The sequence below is a fragment of the Quercus lobata genome, chromosome 8, assembly GCF_001633185.2.
Source record: "Quercus lobata isolate SW786 chromosome 8, ValleyOak3.0 Primary Assembly, whole genome shotgun sequence".
Lineage (NCBI taxonomy): Eukaryota > Viridiplantae > Streptophyta > Magnoliopsida > Fagales > Fagaceae > Quercus > Quercus lobata.
The window spans coordinates 43,941,894-43,958,329 of NC_044911.1; the positions used below are offsets into that span (position 1 = coordinate 43,941,894).

Consider the following 16,436-nt stretch of genomic DNA (forward strand, 5'->3'; position numbering starts at 1 on the left):
AAGGGTTAGGAAAATTTGATGCAGTGACGGTGAGGGTAGGACAGGTGGGGGCAAGAACACTAGAGGGTTGAGAGGGCATTGAATGATTTGATAAAATATGAGGGTAATTTTTATCTTTTGTTTTGTTTTATTTTGTTTTTTTTTTCATATGTAATTTTCATAGTTTTAGAAGATAGGATTTTATATTCTTGATTTAGGTGTTTTTATTTTTTAAGGGGTTGTTAGTCAAAATAGTCTTATTATGGTATTGTATTAATTATAATATGTTTAGGAATATTTTTACTTAAGAAATTAGTTTTTTAGAGCTTCTAAATAGGCGTGCATTATGCAAAACAAAAATTTACAGTTCAAAGTATCAATAATATTTTTAAAGAGGTTTTTCTCTTTTTTATAGTGTATTTCAAAGTTCTATCTCGTGGCTTCAAGAACCCTCTTTTATAGATTTAAGGGCTTGTGTCTTTGCTAGAATGATATCTTGTCTTGTCACGCTTTCCATCATGCATTAATTGGTATCAATGAACTTGATAGCATCCTGGTACCCATCTGATCATGCTTTCCGTTATGCCTCACTAAGTACATATTCATACACCCAGTGGTGAAACCAGAAATTTGGGTTAGGGGACAAGATAAAAGACAAAATTGAAAGAAAAAAAAATTAATCTGAAAAAAATTAATCAATATTAATAACAAAGTAAATAACCAACTATATGCTAATGAAATTCTCATACAAAATCTAACATAAAATGTAAACTTTAATTTATTTTTTCACACCTATTTTAATTTACTCAATTGCTATCGATGATTTTTCTTATTTTGAAACCGCTGTATGATTTTTTTGCACTCAATAGTCTTAAATATATTTTTATCAATATATGTGACTAAGCAATCATTTATCCATTGATCTCCCATTTGATTGTGTAATCAATTTTTAATTATGTTCATTGTTGAAAATATTTTTTCAACAGTAGCTGCTACAACTTGTAAGATCAATGTTGAGATCGCTAACATGTAAAACAATGGATACAAAACATCCTTTTTCATTTCTACCGTTATTTTAATATACTAGTTGTTGGAGTGTAGGTCTATTTATGTGAGAGCATTAGCATTGATGGTGTCAAGAAGCCATATTGCTATTTTTAGCACCATCAATACTAAAAAGCCACTTGCAATGGTGGAGGAAAAGCTAAAAAATTTGGTTGTTGAATTACAGTGCATAGCCAAAGATGTTTGTGCACCGTAGCAAAAAAAAAAAAACAATATTTAATTAGAAGTTATATTATTTTATTGTGTTGGTGGTGGTGGTTGTCATTTATTATAGTAAATATTTTATTTTATTATATTATTTATATTATTTTATTGTGTTGAATATTAAAATAAAATCACTAATGTTAAGTGTTTTGTAAAATAAAATGGTAAAATAGATAAAACAATTATTTGTAGTGTCAAATTGTGAAATTTTTGGCATCATCAATGATGCTATAGGAGAAGCTGCCGTAGAATTTAAAAAAAAAAAAAAAAAAAAAAAAAAAAAAAAAAGAGAAAAGTTATTTGTCCTTTTGTGGTGTAGGTGGGCAAAAAAGAAGAGAAAAGTAATTTGTCCTTTTGTGGTGTAGGGGGGCAAATAAGACATTTTGGTATAATATAGTAATATTATACTATTATTAGAGAAATATTTGGAAGTTCGGGGACTTCCCAGCCCCCCCTCCCCCCCTGCATATACCTACATGCAAATGCATGTATATAAAAATTACAAAAACAGCAAGCATGTAATCTTCATTGCATGCATATCCCCACTTGTATAGATACATCAAAAGTCAAAACATCTGATTGCGTAGATAATATATACCGAATATATGCAAGTATATGTGAAATCTATTTACTCGTATATACAACTACATTTGACAGTGGAAATGAATACTACTTCCTAGCTAGTTGTTATTCATCCTCTAGCTTCGTGCTGCTTGTTTGACTGAGATTGCATGATACCCATGAATCCATTAGTCATGAGACTTAGTTTTATGAGCCTTATCTTTTAGATGGCAATCCACATATATAGATCCAAAAAATCTAGCTCCTAACACATGGGTGTGTGATACTTAAGGCGCTCCCCATTTATTGCTTAGAGCCACCCTTCACTAGCTAGCATTTGAAAAATGATTTGTCAATTACCTACATTCTTATCAGTGACAAAACCTCAAAATTCAGGAGGTGCAGAAAATCAAAACTGAAAAAGCAAGAGTGCAGCTGAGTTCCAAGGTGGATTATCCCTGCTTATCTAAGCAATGTTGTAATCAGCAATAATGGGGTACGGTAAAAGATTCCATTTTTCTGCGTTTTGACTTCTGAATGAAGAAATAAACATTTTCAAGAATTAGACTTTAACAGATATTTAGGGATCCTTGATTTATTATATTGTCAACAACAAGGTTTCAGAAAGAGGAAGAGATTGTATAATCTTTCAGATGAAATTTTCAGACACACTATGATGGTGACGTGTCCTTTCAGGTGCTTATGAAGTGCACATGCGAGGTCCATTTGCACTGTTACGATGCTCTACTGGGGATATTCTTCACTGATAGTCAACTTAATCAAAACATCACAACCGTTAATTTGTAGATTAAATTAATTTGCTGGACGGTTATGACTTCATGATTGGTTGACTTTTGTGATAATCAACTCGGTTTGACTTACAAATTTTCTTCCTATGAGCACAATTCTTCTAATTATTTATCCATGCTCACCTGAGAACATGCTGGAGCTACTATAAATTTCAAAGTTGTGTCAATGTTCCTCACACCAATAACAATGGCTGCACAACTTGGCTATGTTGTTTCTTGTATATTCTCTCTCTTAGTTGCAATAGTCTCTATCACTTTCACTTTCTTGAAACACAAAAAAAACTATAAAAAATCCAAGAAGCTACCACCTGGGCAGATGGGACTTCCTTGGATAGGTGAAACAATGGAGTTCTACAAAGCTCAGCGTAAGAACCAACTTTTCGAGGAGTTTGTTCAACCTCGGATTACAAAGTATGGGAAAATATTCAAAACAAGGCTAATGGGGTCACCAACAGTAGTGGTGAATGGAGCTGATGCTAATAGGTTCTTCTTGTCTAATGAGTTCAAGTTGGTGATAAGCTCGTGGCCCTCTTCGTCAGTTCAGCTCATGGGCAAGGACTCTATCATGGAAAAACAAGGCGAGAGGCACCGGTGCCTTCGTGGGCTTATAGGCACAAGTCTTGGCTATGCAGGGCTTGAGGCTTTAGTGCCTAAAGTTTGCAACTCTGTTCAATTGCACCTAAAAACAAAATGGCATGGCCAAGAGAAGGTTAGCCTTTACCGTTCCACAAAGGTTTTGACATTTAGCATAGTGTTTGAGTGCTTGTTGGGGATTAAGGTAGAGCCAGGAATGCTTGCAACTTTCGAGAGGGTTTTGGAAGGGGTTTTTGCTCCACCAATTAGGTTTCCTGGCTCTAAGTTTTCTAGAGCAATAAAGGCAAGGCTAGAGATAGAAAAGATGTTGATTAGTGCAGTGAGAGAGAAGAAGAAGGAGATGGAAGGAAGGTTGGAAGGAGGAGAGGAGGATGGGTTCTTGATGTCAAGATTGGTGTCTGGGATTATTAAAGGGGAGATTAGTGAAGAAGAGGTTGTCGATAACATGGTCTTGCTAGTTTTTGCAGCTCATGACACAACTTCTTATGCCATTGCCATGACATTCAAAATGTTGGCTCAGCACCCTAACTGCTATGCCCTCCTCCTTCAAGGTACTCTTATTTTTGAAGCTTTTATACAGTTCAAAGTGATTTTTTAAAGAGTAATTATTTAGTATTTTAGAGTACAAAAAGATAATACTTTTCATTTTACGTAATGGTAGATTTCAATATTATTCACGGGAGTATAACATTTGTCACTGTACAGGGAGAATACTTTATAAATTTTCCTTTTCTAATCAGCTGTTATACGAGTTTCTCGCAAAGATTGACCTTTAACTAACTTATTATATTTGAAGTAACTTCTATCTGAGTTCCTACTCACATTGGAGTATCTCATTTCTTGCCAGAACATGTTGATATAATGAGCAACAAAATACCGGATGAGAATCTAACATTGGAGGATATGAAGAAGATGAAGTATACTTGGCAAGTTGCTCGTGAAAGCATGCGGCTGTTCCCTCCTATCTTTGGTTCATTCAGGAAAGCAATTGCTGACATTGAATATGAAGGATTCACTATTCCCAAAGAATGGAAGGTGCATGCTGGATTTCTTCCTTCTTTATTACATATGATAGACCAATTGAAGTTTGATAGCAATCCAACACCATGATTTTGAAGTACTAAGCACCTAGATTGATACTGACAACCGTTATTACAGGGCAATGATATTTTTACATCCACTTTTAACATTAATTTTGGATTTAAAAAAAAAAAACCAAATCCCTCAAACTATTTTATTAATAAGGCAACGTTTCAAACTATTTTCGTTTCTAGCAATTCGAGTCCAGCGGACTCGATTTTGCCATTTGAAAATGCACTTGGAAATCGAGTGTGAGACACTCGATTTTCAAACTCGAGTTTCTCACACTCGATTTCTAAGTGCATTTTCAAATGGCAAAATTGAGTCTGCTGGACTCGAATTGTTAGAAATGAAAATAGTTCGAAACGTTGCCTAATTAATAATATTGTTTTGGATTTATAGTTATTTTTTAAGAAAATCCTTAATTTTCAATATGGACAATTTTTTTTTTTTTTTTTTTTTTTAACTTTTTAAAATGTGTACATTAGCACATCAATGGTGGATATTGTGTAAAATAGTAGATGTAATATGAGCTTTAAGGGGGAAGTGTATATATGTTGGTTCAATCTAATCTAGTCAAGTTTCAATGTGATATGGACAAATCGGTGAATCAATGAAAACTTGAGACATAATGAAAATAAGACAAAATTAACCACATAAAATTTTGAAATTCCCCTTAAAATGTTTTTGACATTTGGTTGTGGTTCTCTGCAGGTACTGTGGACAACATATGGAACTCATTATGATGATGATTATTTTCAAGACCCACTGAGTTTCAATCCAAGTAGATTTGAGGAGCCCATACCACCATATGTATATGTTCCCTTCGGAGGAGGCCCAAGACTGTGTGCAGGGTACCAACTAGCCAAATTGAATATTCTCATCTTTGTTCATTTTATTGTAACCCATTATGATTGGTCCTTACTATATCCACACGAGACAATCACCATGGACCCCCTTCCATTTCCTTCGCATGGAATGCCCATAAAGATTTCTCCTAAGTTGCTATAAAGCAACCAAGGATATTGGGGATTCATATAGTGTAATTATGCAGTTCGATTTAGCGCACACCAGTAAATTAATTCAGTTTATATTAACAATCATGGTTATTGAAAGATCAAGTCTTCATAAAATTTAGGTTGGGCTACTTCCAATCAATTCATCAAGCAGTAATGCCAAGTCTATAATCTAATAAGTCTACTATTGAATTTTTCGTTTTCAGTCGTCCCATCATGTGAATTAAATTAAATACTCCATCTATCCCAGTTTGTTTGTCCTCTATTTTATTTTGGGATGTCTCAAAATATTGTCCTGTTTCTAAAAGTAAAGTTATTAATTTACTAATGTTCCTATCATAACCCTACTTTATTTTCAAAACTATTTGAAAAGAAAACTAACAAATATTTAAAAAATCAATCTAATTGGGGCACCTTTTTAGTTGCCTTGTTAAGAATAACTCTTTAAAAAAAAAAAAGCTAATAAATTTATTTAAAGATAGTTTTGTAAATTTATACATTTTTATAAAGTAAACAAAACAATAAATGATGTTTTTTTAAAAAGGTTGACTTTTCAAACATGACAAACAAATTGGGACGAAGGGAGTAACTCTTAAGTAATAGTGAAATTTAAAAAAAAAAAAAAATTACATAAGCACCAAGAAAAAAAATTCAGACCAACGTGCCAAATTTACCTAGATAAAAAACATGGGACAAGATTGATCAATACCTATAATAAAATAGATATCACAACGCTCAATTTTATACCAAAAAATTGCGTTCATAATAAATTGGAAAAATATAAGAAAGACTCTACAAACTAAAACAATGTCATCGCTAAAAATGGAATCTGTTGTAGTTATATTTGAGACTCTCTCTCTCTCTCTCTGACTTGCTGCATTGGACTCTCTTGAGGTTTTGTAGTGTTCTCACATTACACCACACATACCACTACTTTATATAAAGAAAAAAGTTGCCACCTTACTTCCATCCTATTTCTAATAATATGGCTTTTGGATTAGGAAAACAACAGAGACCTTGATCAAATCTTTCAAGTGACCTTGAAGTGTTGAAGAGATCACATTGGTGATTAGTGTCTCAACTTCCGTTTTGGAAACTATGAAGAGAAACCACCATGGAGACTATGGAGGCTAGAAGGAATACTCTCTCCGGTTTTGGTATTCTAAAAATTTGCCAACTAAATATAGGTTTTATTGTCGTTCTTATATTGAGTACAATCAAGTGTTGGTTGGCTACTAATATAAACTGGAAAAATTGATATGCGTAGTCATGGTAAATCTCGCTCAACCAATGTTATGGAAAACTTGATAACTGAATTTCAAATCACGATAATCTCGCTTGTCTTCTCACATGTTCCCTTAAAACTTGCTTGATCAAGTTCCTCAACATAGCGCTTTGAACCTCTTCTTTCAGCTCTTTCACCTCAAAGACAAATAACAATTACAACTTAAATAAAATGAATACAGGAAAATATTGCAATTACATTAGAAACATTGACACCAAAATTTCCAACGCACTATTAACCTAAATAGATTACTAAAAAAAAAAAAAAAAAACCAAGGGAGAAAAGATGCACATAATTACCACATCAAGCATTGTTCAATCGTAAATTGAAGGTAAGCATGTCGACCACCTCCAATGTAGGTGTTTTTTCAATAGATAGCTTCTTGGAAACCTCTTGCATGGTTGGCCTAGATTTTGGATTGGTTGCCAAGCATGCCAATGCAAGCTTTGTAATCAAGACCACTTTGAATGCGACTTGATTTCTAGGAGATTTGAGGCGTTGATCTAAAATGTCCTTCAATTATATATCGTGGGCGGTTGAAGTTGTTGTTGACGATGAAGATGATGATGAGAGAAATGAAATGAGGTCTCCTGGATGATTTCCCATGATCACTTCCAATGTTAACACTCCAAAGCTATAAACATCACATTTTTTATTCACTTCCATTGTATATGCAAGCTCTGCAAAATATAAGAATCTAACTTATCTATCTTGGTATGATACTGTGTAAACCTAAAGTGTAGTTCAGTGTTCCTTCCCATGTAAACTTATTTTTTAACTACAGCTATCCACCCTAAATTAAAACAGTATTTATAATGTGTACCATAAAAATCATAATGTTTCAACCAACAACTTGATTCAAGAATATAATTTTTGATATTCGCCAACCATCCAAATTAGTGGTGTAAACTAATGGTCTCATTGTATAGGGTGCACATTTCTAATGCAACCAAAGTTTGGTGTGGATATTACCCAATAGAGTTTTAATTTAGACAGTGTGGTGAAAAATACATTTTAATGTCGAGACAATGTTGATTGTAAAATTTTGAAATTTCGGATGCATATGTTCATATAATTTATGCGGATGCTCATAATTAACCCTTATTTTTATTTTTTCTTTTGGGTTAACTCACCCTTTTTACTTTATTTTTATACACAATTACTTTCAATAAAACAGTGTTGATTGTAAAATTTTGTAAGTTAGGATGCATATATTCATATAATTTATGTGAATGCTTATAATTATCCCTTATTTTTATTTTTATTTTTCCTTTCGGGCTAACAAACCCTTTTTACTTTATATTTATATAATTACTTTCAGGGGTTAAAGCAGGGGGCTTTTCAAATTCCTCCCTTTTATCTCTTTTTTATATTTTGATAATATTATATATATATATATATATCACTTATTAAGCCCTTCATCTTTTTTTTTTTTTTTTTTTTTCTCAAATGGATAAAAATTCATTTATGGTACATGATAAATGAAATGTTCCCCCCCCCCCCCCCCCAAAAGGCAGTTAAAGCATAACTTTCAAAAAATATAGGGGAAAAGCAATATTCACATTTCTCCCATTTATGTTTGGAACTAACCAATTTTTCTCTCTATATTTCAGAAATGAGCCTCCCCAATTTTGTTACTCTCTCTATTAAATCTAATGGAATCGTTTAATTCCTAAAATTTTATATTATGCAAAGTCTAAAATACTCTCAACTAAATATTAAAAAAAAAAAAAAAAAAAAAAAAACCTCCAATGCTATCTTTCTTCCCTCCAAATCCAGATATAGTAAAGCCAAAAAATACAGAAGCTTGATCTGTTTGTTTAATGGGCATGGGAAACATTATTCAATTCATTTTGTTGAATATGCCCCTGGGTTTAGGGGGAATAGAGTGTGGATTATGATGAGGTTCAACACAGTCCATCGGAGGACCAATGCCAATCTCAACAGCAACGCCAAGTTATACAATTTGTTTTGTTGAATATGTCCCCGGCGTATGCGGCGTTATTTTACAGTAGTTGAAGACATTCAAAGAGTTCAGTGTCACAAAGCTGGGTGATGTGAGTTTACGAAAATGAACTTTTGTTTTTCAAGATACATTGTTAGCTAGTCTTTAACCCTTAGCCTATTTAGTTCTCGAAACTTAAATTGATCACTTTTAATACCGTATAAACTTTAAAATTACTGTTTTAGTCTGTAACAAACTTATAAGTAATCTTTTTTAGTTTCCATAAGTTGATTGTTAGAAGTTCTTAATTTGTCTATTGGAGTGATGACGTGTCAATTTTAAGTTAGCCATGCCATCTAAAGGACTAAAAGAGATTAGTTTAAAATCTCAATGACTAAAATCACTCCTAAACTAAAGTTTAGAACAACGATGCATTTTTGTCCTAGTTTTTTTTTTTTTTTTTTTTTTTTTTTGTATTTAAAGATTATTATTATTTTTTTGTGAGTAAACAGTAATATTTATTAGAATACGCACGAAAATAGTAATATTAGTATTTTAAACTGGGTTTATAATATATTATTTAACCATAGTACAACTACAAAAAGGCCTAACCTTTGTAGTTGCAGACTGATGTTATAAAAAGAAGTTTTAACTTTTAGCGTTTACTCTTAATAATAGTTCTATTATCAAACCAAGACACCAATAAATTTTTTTGTGTATTTAAAGACTTAGGGGTATGTATGCATTAATTTTTTTTTTTTTTTTTTTTTTTATCTTTTTCCATTAGACAAGTTGGAACATGTTCTAACATTGTCATCCACCGGCAGATAAAAAGTTTTATTTAGTATTGTTAATATTACATTTATCTTATTTTGCGTTGTATAAGTGAAGACATTTAAAAGACACACTTATTGTTTAATTTATTTGAAATTATTTGATGGGTATACATTTTGTATTTTCTGAAAATATTATTATAATATGTAATCTATAATTTATTTAACTACAAATAATTAATTTAAAATATTCAAAGAATATTAATTGTGATTACAATTAATTAAAGGAAAATTATTCATAACTAGTGAGATAAATATTTTTGTCTTGCAATATATAGAGTTGATTGAATGAAATTTATTTCATACTAGTTGTTAACCTGTGTGATGCACGGGAATAACTATTGGATTAGTTTTAGGAAAAAAAAAATATAATTTTTGAGTTGGAGTAGTAAGCAAAAATGCACGAAATTAAATAAAAAGATATTGAAAGAATAACATAAAGTTTTATTAGTTAGGCAGAAGAAAGTAATGTTATTTTATTTATTAGTTTTTTGTAGGAAGTAATAAGAGATAGAATATTGCATCTCTAGTTTAGTTTGTGTTATACATATAGTTATATACAAGATAGGTTGTAGTATATATATACCAAAATGAGCCTATTGAAAGGTTATAACCCTTTAAATTGGGTATATCAAAAGGTGCCAATTGAAGTGTTATAACCCTTCAAATTTAATATACCAAAAGGTGCCTATTTTGAAATGTCATAACTTTCATATTAGATATACTAAAATGTGCCTATTGAAAAGTTATAACCCTTCATATTAGATATTTATTAAAGGTGCCTATTGACGCAGATGGTGTCTATTGAATAAAAATGTATCTATTGACTGAAAATATGTCTATTAAATGAAAATGTGTCTATTAACAAAAAATGTACATATTGAATGAAAATGTGCCTATTGAAGAGTCATAATCCTTTGAATATAAACAGTAGTTTATATTTATTTGATAACTTCTTCTTAACTTCTTCCTCTTCATCTTTCTTAGAAACATAAGAAACCTGCGGGTTTTCTTCTCATATTTTTCATTCTCTTCCTTACGTCTTACAGATACTTCTCTCTCAATGACAATTTTTTGTTTTAACATATACATCTTATGTGAAATAGTGAGTGTATAGTGAAACTTAACGGGTAAAATGAAAAAAGGTACTATTGTTCGGTGTTTTTAAATGTATATGTAACACAAATTTATGTAATCATGTGACGCAATGAGGAATAATCAACAAAAAGTCAAATATTTTGCTTTTATGTTATATATAGATAATAAGTATTATTATATATATTTAAAAGAATTCATATTAAAGATATGCTTTCAATATAGAGTATACATTAATATATATATATATATATATATGTAATTTTGTTGTTTTAAAAATTATTGATACATACAACTTGACCCCATTATAAAATTTATGACTACTGTTTCGCGCGTGAATTATTAATTTCATAGTAATTTGTAATTATAAAAAAAATTATTTTGAGTTATCATTTCATATTGAAAATGTTGTAAAGTATTCATAAATTGATCGCTTAGCTATTACCTAAGAGATAAATATTTAGAGCGAACCATGATCCTCATGTTTACCTTCATGACGAAGCTTCAACAAAAATGAAAATTTGGATAATGAAATGGATACAACATTGAATATAGTGAAGGATAAAGTTTAGCAACAAACTTGATTACACTTTCTTCTTACATTCTCCATAGTTGAAAAATTTTCATAATATAAAAAATTAATAGTTATATCATCAATCAAATGTTTATCTTCAAATTTTTGTAGTCTAAAATTATGCATAAAGAAATAAATTTAAAGATTGATAGTGAATAATATCTGATTGGCATAAAATTTGACATGCATGATAAGAACATAAAGAACATACAATCTATTAATTAGATTTTCCAAAAATGTGTAACCATATTAATTTTTATAGTGGGAGTTGTAACCATTAGTTACAACTAAGTTTGTAGCCAAACTTTGTCCTATTGCGAAATGAAAAGCATATTTTACCACTATTTATTATGATTGTCACTACATTAAATAAATTGGAGACAAGTATTTCTAGAGGGCTAAGCATGCCAATAAGGAAAAAGTTATATTACCTGGAGCTGTGTATCCAAATGTTCCGGCAAATGAAGTCCAATTGGATGAATCAGGCTTCAAAAACCTAGCTGTGCCAAAATCAGAGATATGTGCCTCATATTTTGAATCCAACAAGATGTTCTTGCTAGATATGTCTCGATGAACTATGGGAGGTGAGCAATTGTGATGCATATAAGATAAAGCATCAGCCACGCCTCTAACAACATTTTCCCTTTTGATCCAATCAAAACTAACTACCTCTTCTTTATTACTCAATAAATCTTTCATACTACCCCCTTCTAAAAACTTGTAAACCAGAAATGATTGTTGTGGATGTGAGCAAAAGCCAAAAAGCTTTACCACATTCCGATGCCTAATTTCTAATAGAGCATGAATCTCATTTTTGAAACCCTTTGCATTGGTAATATCACCATCTTGTACTAAATGAAATTTTTTCACAGCAACAACTTGACCTGATTGTAGCTCTGCTTTGTAAACACTTCCACACCCTCCCACTCCAACACAATGTTTAGAGTCAAATTCCTCTGTTGCTTTAATGATGCTTTCATACACCATTTTCCCATCATAACTCCAGATTGCAAACATATTACCATTTTGTGCTTCTCTTGTATTATTTAGCTTGTTCCTTAGTCTTGGGCGCTTCAAAACAGCGTAAAGAATCCAAAATACAATCATTGAGAGAAACAGTATGCTTAGGATATGAACAATAAAGATAATCACAACTTTATTTCGCCTTTTTTCACTAGGATTCTTGCTCCAAGTAATGGAAGAGGGACAAGCCTTTAAACTAGATGCATTACCACACAAACCTTTGTTATTTCTTAATGCTTCAAATGGAGCCTCGCTAAAGGCCTTATTGTTGGGTAGAAGACCTTCCAAGCAATTGTATGATATATCAACATTGGTCAAGCTTGACATTTCACCAAAAGTGGCTGGAATGGAACCAAAGAGCTCATTATGGGAGAGATTCAATGTTTCTAAGCTTCGCAATTCTCCAAGCTGTGGTGGTATTTTTCCAATCAACAAATTCTCACTCAAATCAAGCATTTGAATAAATTGTATATTGCCAATCTCAGTGGAAACACTCCCCCTTTTTATTTTTGCTTAAGTTCAAGTTCAATAAATTTTCACACTCCAATATTTGTTTGGGAAATGAACCTGTTAAATTGTTGGCTGAAAGAATAAGAAATTGCAGATTGGATAGCATCCCAACTTCTGATGGAATACTACTAGAAAGTTGATTATCACCCAAATGAAGGAGAAACAATGATGTCAACTTTCCTAATTCCTTTGGAATCTGCCCAACTAGATGATTGAACGAGAGATCAAGTATGTGTAGCTCGGTGGATCTTCCAAGCTCAAGAGGTATTACACCAGAAATTCTATTATTGGAGATTTTTAAGCTTTGCAGACTTTGGCACTGCCCCCACTTTTGAGAAAGTTCCCCATAGAAATGGTTATAACTCAAATCGATATACGTCAAATTTGGGTATATGCCAAAGTCTTCTGATAAATTTCCTCTTAACCGTTTCCTCTCAAGCCTTACTTGTACTAAGCTAGTGCAATTTCTCAAACTTATTGGAATGGAACCTATGAAATTATTGTCAAATGCTGTGAAGTTTTGAAGGGACCCACCATTACAAACATTTCGTGGAAGATAACCAGTCAACATGTTTTCCTCCAATCCCAAATACTTCAGATTTGTAAGATTATTAAATTCGAATGAGATGTAGCCGTTAAGCTCATTCGTAAACAACTCTAAAGCGGTAAGAAGTTTGAGCTTTCCTATTTCTAGTGGGATATTGCCTGATAACTTATTCATAAAAAGTTCCAAGGTTTTGAGATTCTTCATGTTCCCAAGAGAGGATGGGATAGATCCCCAAAGATTATTTTCAGCAAGGGATAGCAGATACAAGTTGGTCAGGTTTCCTATAGAAGTAGGAATCGAACCAGAAAGATTGTTAGTATACAGGCCCAACTGAAAAAGAGATCCCAACTTGCCAATTTCTTGAGGTATGGGTCCATAAAGTTTATTGTCATTGAGGAAGAGAGCACTCAGGTTGCCTAAATTTCCTATAGAAGTAGGAATTGAACCTGAGAGATTGTTGTCTTGCAGAGCAAGCCGAGTAAGAGATTTAAGCATCCCAATTTCATTACAAATGGATCCAGAAAGCTTGTTATCACTGAGATATAAACTGGTTAAGTTGCCCAAGTTTCCTATAGATATAGGTATCATGCACGTGAGGATGTTACCATCCAAAAAGAGTCCCTTAAGAGAGGTTAGATTTCCAAGTTCTTGAGGAAGGGAACCAGAAAGTTTGTTCAGACCAAGATCCATATAGATTAAGTTGCTTAAGTTTCCTATTGATAAAGGAATTGAACCTGTTATGTAATTTGAATAAAGATCTAATATGTGAAGGCTTGTTAGTTGGCACAATTCAGATGGAATTCTTCCAGAGAGATGATTTTCTGATAAATTAAGGTAGATTAGCTTCGAAAGGTTGCCCAAGTGGGAAGGAATGGTACCGTAGAGTAAGTTGTGGCTGAGATCAAGACTTACGAGACTTTGTAAGCATGAGAAGCTGAAAGTGTGGAGCGTACCTTTTAAAGCAGAACTTGTGAGGCTTATATGAGAGATGCTGCTAAAGTTGTTGCAAGAAATTCCTACCCATTGGCAAGGGATGTTTCCAACCCATGAAGACAACCGAAACTGGCTTTCCATTCCATTAGAGCCTCTGCTTCTTGTCCCATATTGGAAGAAGAAGTTGCGAAGGAAGAAGAAATAGCAAATTGGGAAGAAGAAGCCAACACAAGAATGATAATTAGGACAGTTGTGAATATAGCTCGAATTAGATTATTGATGCAATTGGGAAGCGGTTTCTCTAGTAAGGAGATCATGACTTTTATAAGTTGCATGCGAGAACAGAAACGAATTGGGTGATCAGAGAAGGAATGGCTTTATGGTTTTGTAGAGGTGCATGGAACGAACAAGTTTATATAGGAAATACTCCACATTCCATTAGGTCAATCTTCTGTCAGGAGTAGGACTTTCACATTATTTTATTTTATTTTTTTCTTGTAATTGGTTACAAGAGATATCACTAAGAAATAGATAGTGCTTGAAATTTACAAAGGGAGGAGAAGAACCGTTCTTTAAATTATGATGACTTTTTAGAGAACGGTTCTTCTCCTCCCTATATATACTGAGACAATTTATTTTTATTATATTTCTATTGAGCCACGTTATCTACATATTTTCAACTCTCTTATTTTTTTTATTTTTTAACTCTTTTTCTTTTTATTAATTTTCAAATTATTGTTATACTTTTTCCATTTTTCCTACCTTTTCACTCTATTTTACATTTTTATCTCTCAATTACTATCTCCGATAAGATTACTCTTCCTCTATATATGCTGATATGAGATTATTCTATGGATAAAGGGAAAAAGGGGAACCGTTTTGTCAGTAAAGCCACACTATTAAAACTTGACCTTATGTCAATAAAGCCTGAAATTGTGGGGAAATTAAATTAAAGCTTGACTTTAAGTAGCCATGGACCATGAGCTTGACCTTTAGTATCGTGAAGGGTACTAATTTTGTAACAACCATTTTTTTAACAACTAATTTTGTAACAACTAATGAGCTTGAGATACAAACTAATTTTGTAACAACTAATTTTGTAGCTATTTTGTAACAACCCTACCGTGACTACTTTGTAACAATTAATATTGAAGTTAAACTTTGTCCAAACAAGAAAGAATAATGCTAGAGATATAATTTTTTTTTAAAAAAATTTACAGACGGCTGATGTAGTGATTAATTATTGGTAAATTAAAAAATGATGTTAATGGTAGGCCTATATAAAAACCAATAATAAGTTGACCACATCAATAGTTTGTAAAAATGTTATAAAGTAGTTTGTAATTGTAGTATTACTCAACAAAAAATTATACGTAGTAAACACTAAATTATAGCCAAAGGTTACAACAAATTTTGTAACTAAAGTTTGTTCAAATAAAAAAAATAAAAAAAATGCTAGAGATAAAAACTTTTTTATAAATTTTTTTACAAACTGTTAATGTGGTGAATAGTTATTACCTTATTGGTAAATGAAAAACTGATGTTAATGGTGAACCTATATGAAAACCAATAATAAGTTAGTTATATCAACAATTTGGAAAAATGTTGTAAAATAGTTTATGACCGTAGCATTACCCAACAAAAACTTATATGTAGTAAACGCTAAGTTATACATACCCCTTTAGAATGTAAAATATACTATTCGTCTAGTTAGTTTTCTCTCAAAATTGTTTAGTTGTTCCTTGAAATTCATGTGGGCTCAAATTTCAAATTGATTTAGAAAAAACCTATATAAAAAAAAAAAAATAAATAAAAGAAGAAGAAGAAGAAAACAAACAAACATCTTGCCCATATCTATTCAAACACACACACACACACACACACACACACACACACAAACCTTTGTTTCAAGGACTCCTCTTCCATAATAAAGGGAAAATCTGTTAGGACCCTGACTGAAGTATTGAGAGGCTGCGTGGCTGGACAGTGTAGACTGCAGGGCTAGGCAGTCTGTGATGCAGGGCAGCCTGATGGGTAATGCAGGGCAGCCTGATGGATAATGCAGGGTAGTGTGTTGGGTAGTGCAAGGTAGTGTGTTAGGATGAGCTATTGTGACAGGGTGGCAAGAGAGGCTTGTAACTAAGGTGTTGTACTGTTGTGCTATTGTGGTATTGCATTAAGTTTTGTACTTAGTTAGTTAGGCTTAGTTGGTTAAGCTGTGCTGTGTTGTACCTAGTTAGTTAGAATAGGATATAAGCCACAAATCAGATTGTAAGCATGGATTGAAGAATAATACAGAAAATAGCTAATTCTTGAATTTGCTACTGGAGGTGGATTCCCTCGAAGAATCAATCAATGGAGGCCTAGTTCCCTCGAAGAACTA

The 16,436-nt window shown here is 32.2% G+C and overlaps 1 protein-coding gene and 1 pseudogene across 1 annotated transcript; one reads left to right on the forward strand and one right to left on the reverse strand.

The window, feature by feature from the left end:
* The first annotated feature begins 2,805 nt into the window (after nt 1-2,805).
* On the forward strand, nt 2,806-5,303 carry LOC115955311 (taxadiene 5-alpha hydroxylase-like). The gene is made up of 3 exons (XM_031073399.1): nt 2,806-3,763; nt 4,060-4,247; nt 5,007-5,303. The coding sequence occupies exons 1-3, from the start codon at nt 2,806-2,808 to the stop codon at nt 5,301-5,303; spliced, it is 1,443 nt and encodes a 480-aa protein (XP_030929259.1).
* A 1,593-nt stretch (nt 5,304-6,896) lies between these two features.
* LOC115956924 lies at nt 6,897-14,194 on the reverse strand (annotated as a pseudogene).
* Nucleotides 14,195-16,436: the final 2,242 nt, after the last annotated feature.

Bases quoted from the DNA above. Each gene is read 5' to 3' on its own strand.
- LOC115955311 (XM_031073399.1), top strand. From the start codon at position 2,806: ATGGCTGCACAACTTGGCTATGTTGTTTCTTGTATATTCTCTCTCTTA. The intron at 3,764-4,059 runs GTACTCTTATTT...ATTTCTTGCCAG, and splicing joins CTATGCCCTCCTCCTTCAAG to AACATGTTGATATAATGAGC. The intron at 4,248-5,006 runs GTGCATGCTGGA...GGTTCTCTGCAG, and splicing joins CTATTCCCAAAGAATGGAAG to GTACTGTGGACAACATATGG.